The 7,109-nt window shown below is 33.8% G+C and overlaps 1 protein-coding gene across 1 annotated transcript; it reads left to right on the top strand.

The window, feature by feature from the left end:
• The first annotated feature begins 351 nt into the window (after nucleotides 1-351).
• On the top strand, nucleotides 352-5,662 carry LOC114376953 (oxysterol-binding protein-related protein 3C-like). Its single transcript, XM_028335293.1, has 10 exons — nucleotides 352-661; nucleotides 1,128-1,209; nucleotides 1,515-1,631; nucleotides 1,716-1,788; nucleotides 2,046-2,164; nucleotides 2,411-2,532; nucleotides 2,992-3,168; nucleotides 3,609-3,753; nucleotides 4,561-4,739; nucleotides 5,190-5,662. Exons 1-10 carry the CDS (start codon nucleotides 570-572, stop codon nucleotides 5,434-5,436), a joined length of 1,353 nt encoding a protein of 450 aa, XP_028191094.1. The 5' UTR covers nucleotides 352-569; the 3' UTR covers nucleotides 5,437-5,662.
• Nucleotides 5,663-7,109: the final 1,447 nt, after the last annotated feature.

Genomic DNA, 7,109 nt, shown 5'->3' with positions numbered 1-7,109 from the left:
GTACACTCATACTATTTTATAGTTAATGTATATTCATTAATATTTTTTTGTTGATTACCATTAAACTTTTTTTATTACACGAGTTATTGAAATCAAACTATACTTCTAATTACAAAAATGATTACTAAAAATAGTTAAAGGCAATGTTACATGATACTACATCTAAGTTTGTCTTATAATTTTTTTATAAATATTTTCTTATCGTTTGAAATTTAGTAAAAAGAAAAATACACATTCATTCTGACAAATCTTCAGTATTTTTTTTTATAAATTGTAATTTTAATTATAAATTATCGTTACACAAAATATTATCATTAGAACACAAGTAATAATGTGTGATTAAACTAATCTTATATTTTATAATTTAAATCTGAAGATACCATATTCATCCAAATCTAGTAGTATTTGTTTTCCATTTTACACAACACAACCCACACTCCTGTCTCTTCAATCGTTTGAGTTTGAGTTTGAATTTGATTTGGACGAGGTTGGAGGTTTGCAATTTCCTTCGGTTGTGACCTGTGAATCCGATTGTATTCTGAATTAGGGTTTAAGCTTTACACACAGAGATGGGTAGCCCCTCGAAGAAGAACGAAAGTAAGGGGTTTTTCGCCGCCGTGTCTTCCATGTTCACCAGCGCTGTCAACCGATCGGTCAACGGGTACTTCATTTTCACAATCCCTTTCTTAAATTTACCTCAAATAATCAAAATTCTATGTGCCCAATTGTTTCAACTTTCAACTGTCGTTTCATGATTGGATTCCTAGTTTGAAAATGTTCCCTTTTTTATCATGTAATTGCAATGCTTACACCGAAACATTGTTGCTTTGCACAATTGTGTGCATCATCCTGGATAATACTTTACTTTCATAGTTTCATTAGATGGGGAGAAGACATGGCATGTTGCTTAAAATTTGATGTTCCTAATCAAAAGAAATATCAACTAGTCAAACACATTTCATAGAAAGAACAAAAACACTATTTGGAGGAATAATAAAATAACTAATAAATCTAAGAATTTCAGTCAATTCTAGCAGCTTCCGAAATGCCTGTCAGTTTCCTTACTAAGATTTGCAATGATTTGGAGAGGAATTTAAGCTAATGATATGTTTTTGTTTTGTTTCTAGGCTTAGTGTAGAAGTCATAAATCCAGAGGGAGGTAAAGAAGATTCGGAGGAGGAAGCTCAGAGAGGAAGATGGAAACAGGAGGTGTTTATTTAATTTTGTTCATTTTTTGTGAAGTTTTTTTAATTTCAGGCTTTTTCTATTATTACTTTATCTCCAACTCCTTGTTTGCACAATTAAAATGCTCTCGGAAGTTACCACCCCCTTAAGTTAAATTGTTTGTGTTGTTTTTCAGTTTTATTGACTGTTAATGATAAGGATGCTGACATATTTTTTGGTTTTTTTTTATGATTTCCCTTTTCTCTTCCTTGGCATATGCCTCATTCATACGTGCTCATATTCTGAACATTATTATCTCTTTTTTCTCCCTTTGGCTCTTGTATATAAAGGAAAGAGATGGTTACTGGAAGATGATGCAGAAGTATATTGGCTCGGATGTAACATCAATGGTGACACTACCAGTTATTATATTTGAACCAATGACTATGATTCAGAAAATTGCTGAGGTATGCTAACTTTTAGTTTTGCCATTGTTGATGATACCTGAATTTGTAGTGTCAATTGATTGAATTTGAAATTGCTTGAAATAGTTGATGGAGTACTCCTACTTGTTAGATCAAGCAGATGAATCAGAGGATCCATACATGCAGTTAGTTTATGCAAGTGAGTTATTTTTTCCCTTTTTATTTTCTCTTTTAACTCTTTTCCCAGTCGAATTGAAAAGTCATCCTGAGGATATAGTTTTAGATAAGAATGAATGGCAAACCAGAAGCATTCTAACTAGTTTTGATCAAGGATTTGTTTACTGACCTCGAATATCTCCACTTGTTGGAGTTCTTGTTCTTCAATCTTCCTGTTGCATTGAAGTAACTATAGGCATGCGTATTTATTCAGTGATGTACTTTATGTAATCATCACAGCATCATGGGCCATATCGGTGTACTTTGCGTACCAACGAACCTGGAAGCCTTTTAATCCTATCCTTGGAGAGACTTATGAAATGGTTAACCATGGTGGAATTACATTTCTTGCTGAACAGGTATCTTTTCAGTATGTGATTCTCATGGAAACTCTCTGGTGCATGATTTCTACTCACTTTCTCTCCTCTGCGTGTCTTTGAAATATTCTGTTCTCTCTTGTGTAATATACTAGCATTTGGAAGAAATATTAATTTCTTCTCCTTTCTTATTTTGTAAGGTGACTTGGGACTTAGCTCACAACAAAGTATATGGGTTTTGTTACTTTTCTCTCTCTGTGTATATAAATAAAATATTTTAAATTTCAGGTGAGTCATCATCCCCCAATGAGTGCTGCGCATGCCGAGAATGAGCATTTTACATATGATGTGACTTCAAAGTTGAAAACTAAGTTTTTGGGAAATTCTGTTGATGTTTACCCTGTTGGAAGGTGACAAATATATTGCATTTGTTTAGTAGATTTCCTCTGTTATATCGTCTTATTCTTCTTGTTACTGATGTTGTTTGTATTATTTCAAGTTCCAACTCTGGTTGCTGCATTCAACTATGACACTCTTACTGAAAGAGTTTTCATGTCATCTCTATTATCTTAAGAGATTTTAAAGTATTTTCAAGCAGGGTAGAGACATTTATGGTGGGTATTTGATGAATATGTGGCATATTTGTTCTAAGCTAATTATAATGCTTTCTTAGTCCCTATGAGTTTGCCAATGTAGGTTCCATAAAGAATCTTGATAAACTGTGGCATTAGTCTATTAGATTCAATCTTATGGTAGTGCATTATATGGTTATGCAACAAAACAATTCTTGATTTAATCCTAGTTGTTCTGATCTGAATTATCCTGTTTTGTTGTTATTTGCTATTTAAAAAGGACTTGTATGTTTGCAGAACTCGTGTGACCCTTAAGAGAGATGGTGTTGTCTTAGATTTGGTGCCACCTCCTACAAAGGTTAACAACCTCATATTTGGCCGAACTTGGATTGATTCACCTGGGGAAATGATAATGACAAATTTGACAACTGGAGACAAAGCTGTACTATATTTTCAACCATGTGGATGGTTTGGGTCTGTATCATTTCTGTTTCTGCTTTGTTAAAAAGAAATTAATACCTTTTAACTAGTTTGTACCAGTTCTATAATTCTATTTCTATATTGGATTTAGATTTCAACATTTGAGCAATTTTATTAGTCTATTACATGTTTGACTTCAATGTATAATGAAATTGAAATGATTTTCTGGGTAATATGGCGATAAAAATGTTCATGTTTCACCTGACTTTGATTTGATTGACCACTATTTGCTTAGCAATTTGTGCCTGTTAAAACTGAGTTATTTGAAAATAATTGAGTGGACCTGAATTTTGTTTCCGTTTCTGCCTTCATTTAGGATTTCTATATTTTACTTCATTTTTCTCCCCTTTATCCATTCAGCTTTTTAGATATCTTACTATTGTCAATATATCTAACCTTTAATTAGGACCTATTTATTTCCTGATCTGTTGTAGTGCTGGTCGATATGAAGTGGATGGATATATTTATAATTCTTCCGAGGAGCCTAAAATATTAATGACAGGGAAGTGGAATGAGTCAATGAGTTATCAGCCCTGTGATTCAGAAGGAGAGCCTCTTCCAAACACAGAATTGAAAGAGGTGATGTTTTAATAAAAAATCTTCAGAATGAACTTGAGAATTATTTGCAATTAAAATTCATGTTTCATAGGCATCTTGTTATTTTCTTGGTCTTATTGTTTGATGACAAATAGCACCTTTGAAACTTCGGTTTTTAATGCAGCCGAGTGACATTATGTTATCCATGTAGTGACCTGACCTAGTGGGATGAGACTTTGTTGTTGTACTATGTGAAGATAAAATCATTGCCTATCTTGTCATGCTTGGTAGGTTAGAGTTGAAGGACCCAGCAACTCTACATGTTCCCCCAGCCCCTCAAAAGAAGAAAAGAACAACTTTTCTCTTTTCTCCTCCTCCTACCAAGCCTGGAAGTGGTGACATTGGACTCACAAACTTTCCAAATATTTCTATTAGTTTAATTTTTTTTCTAGTATAGCAAATAATGTTTTCTAATTAATCTATGGTTGTTCCCTTTTCCTTTTTAAAAATCCGGAGTTTTTACTGGTGATTTTGAATTTATCTTTAAAATGCTAATAGTTTGAACAAACTTCATGATGTGATGCAAGAAGACACTGATATATTCAAGTATCTTTTGTCAGTTTCTTACACATATCTATTGACAACATGCATAATCCCTTACAATCCAATTTTTTAGTGTTTTTTGTGAATTCATTGATTAGAAGTTATAACCATTGCAATCAATAGTCTGCCATGTCACTTGGGATAAAGAAGTAATTTTTCTTATACTTTGCTGATATATTAACTGGTGACAACACTAGTACCTTAAAGTTCCTTATCATTGTCATTTCCTCTGATTTTATTCTGCAGGTTTGGCATGTTGCTGATGTTCCCCAGAATGACAAATTTCAGTATACACATTTTGCTCATAAAATAAACAGCTTTGACACTGCCCCTAAAAAGTTGTTGGCGTCAGATTCTCGTCTACGCCCAGATAGATATGCACTCGAGATGGGCGATCTGTCAAAATCTGGGGCAGAAAAGAGCAGGTTACTGACCCTTTCTTTTGTTTCTCCTGTCCCCTTGTGCCCAAAAATTTAGCATAGCATTTTAGAAGCACTAATACTAATGTAAAATTGAGTAACAGACAACAGCTCAACATGATCTATATCATCTTTATTTATTCATGATATCCATTTAAATAATTTTGCTGGGGTGGATGGAAATTCCTCTTGAGTAGGTCGGGGTTCGGTTTTGAATGACCATGCTGTTGCCTTCTGTATTGATATGATGATCTCTCTCTCTCTCTCTCTCATGCTCAAGGGAGTGGCAGTGACTAGAAATTAGAACCATTTTATATACTACTGAGATTTTGTTAGTCTTCTCTGCCTCTGTTAACCCCTCTCTCAAATAGAAATGGGCTTAAGTTTCAACAATCATCAGAGAGATGCTGTTAGGTTGTTTCCCAGGGTATTTATCTTTGTTTTGTTTCCTTTCAGTTTGGAGGAGAGGCAGCGTGCTGAAAAGAGAAGCCGAGAGGAGAAAGGGCATAGCTTCACACCAAGATGGTTTGATTTAACTGAAGAAGTGACACCAACTCCTTGGGGTGATTTGGAAATCTATCAATATAATGGTAAATACACTGAACATCGGGCTGCTGCAGATAACTCGGGAAGCATTGATGATGTTGATGTTAAATCAATTGAATTTAATCCATGGCAGTATGGTAATTTGGTCACGGAATGAACTAGTTTCAATTTGCTTTTGGTTTTTGGATGCTACAGCTAGTTCATGTAACTTTTTTATTGATACATAGAATAAATCTTTTTTTTGTGTGTGGTTTTGTTTGCTTGTGTACGTTGTAATATCTGCAGTTCTCTTTCTGCCTAGGTTAGTATTTTGATTCCATCACGCAGAATGTTCTTTTGTTTTGAATGGATGGAAAACGTAAGAGTTACCTTGAACTTGTATATATCCGTTGCTGTCTTGTGAATTTTTTTAGGCAGTATTAAACATGCAAAATATTGAAGGGTTCTCTCAATAATTTGCCTGGTGCAAAACAGTTGAGCTACCATATAAACAGGAGTAATTATTCATGGACACCTGAATGATTCCAAGGGAGAGAAAGAGAGACAAATATAGATATGGTAGGTTATATGATATTATAGAAAGACAGATATAAAGAAAAATCATATGTGCTGATGAAGTATTGGATATACATGACCTTGAAAGCAAAGAAAGGGTAAGATGCGCAATTCTAAAAGTTAAAATAGGCATACGAGTATAGAACAGGAAAGCTCATGAGTCTTCATATCCCAAGATAAATAATGAGCAGGTTTGATACTTATGAAGCCTGTGGCAGGCCATGTACCCAACCCTCAGTTAAAACTTGAAAGCTTGAGACCAATACGTATATCACCTGAGTGCCTTGCGGGACTCTTAGTCCAATGATTAATATACCTTTAGCCACTTTTTTGGTTTGATGAGAGAGAAAGATTGTTTAATCAACAACAGATTTGATTACCCAACCCACCTTTAGCCGTCTGAGCAGATTGTTTTGATGAGCGTTTATTTTATCAATGAGAAACGAATTGTCAAAAAGTTTATAATAACTTAGGGACATTCTTAACAATTGAGTTAGACGACCATGGGAATGTGTAGTTATCCTTTGAAAAATTGCACCTTAGGGGGAAAAAATGGGAAAATTGAAGGTAATTTCTTTACGTTAATTTAAAGGTTTAGGCTTTATTGTAACAGAAAAAATTTAATATACATATATTCACACCCCAAATATAAACCAATACCTCCTCCCCTCTGTCCTTAGTTTTCACTTTTCTTGCCATGTTTGTTTAACTTTTAGCAAACAAGGCACAATCCACTCTGCGCAAATCTGATAGCTATAAATAAATAAATCACCGACCTGTTTTCAGGTTAGGTTCAGATCAAGAGTGGAAGTGCCCTTTCTTGTTTTTAGGTTTGAGAATTTATAATTGTAAATTAATTTTGTATTTTTTTAGAAATTAGTGAGAAATAGGAAAACAATAAAGATAAATATGTCATAAGATGGATGTGAGAAAGAGATAAAATAATGAATTATAAAAAAATGTACAGATTACAGATATTATAACTCTTTAATGTCAGCCTTTTCTTTTCTGGTTATATAAGGTAAATAATCCACCTCCCACTTCTTAATTACCTTTATCAGTAGCTGAGTGCAACTAACATCAACTTAAATTACTACGATGGATCATAACCCTTGATTGGTTTGACTAAATAAATGCAATATTTTCAACCCTACATTAAGAGCATCTTTTAAGATCATAAATTAATTAATCACATGAATTTGTAACAATGTGTTTGTTCAATCGGTCCCCACCTTTTTCCTTTCCTGACACCATTACCTTGTCTGATTTGAATGG

Source organism: Glycine soja, chromosome 11, assembly GCF_004193775.1.
Source record: "Glycine soja cultivar W05 chromosome 11, ASM419377v2, whole genome shotgun sequence".
Lineage (NCBI taxonomy): Eukaryota > Viridiplantae > Streptophyta > Magnoliopsida > Fabales > Fabaceae > Glycine > Glycine soja.
This window is presented reverse-complemented; position numbering and strand designations above follow the sequence as displayed.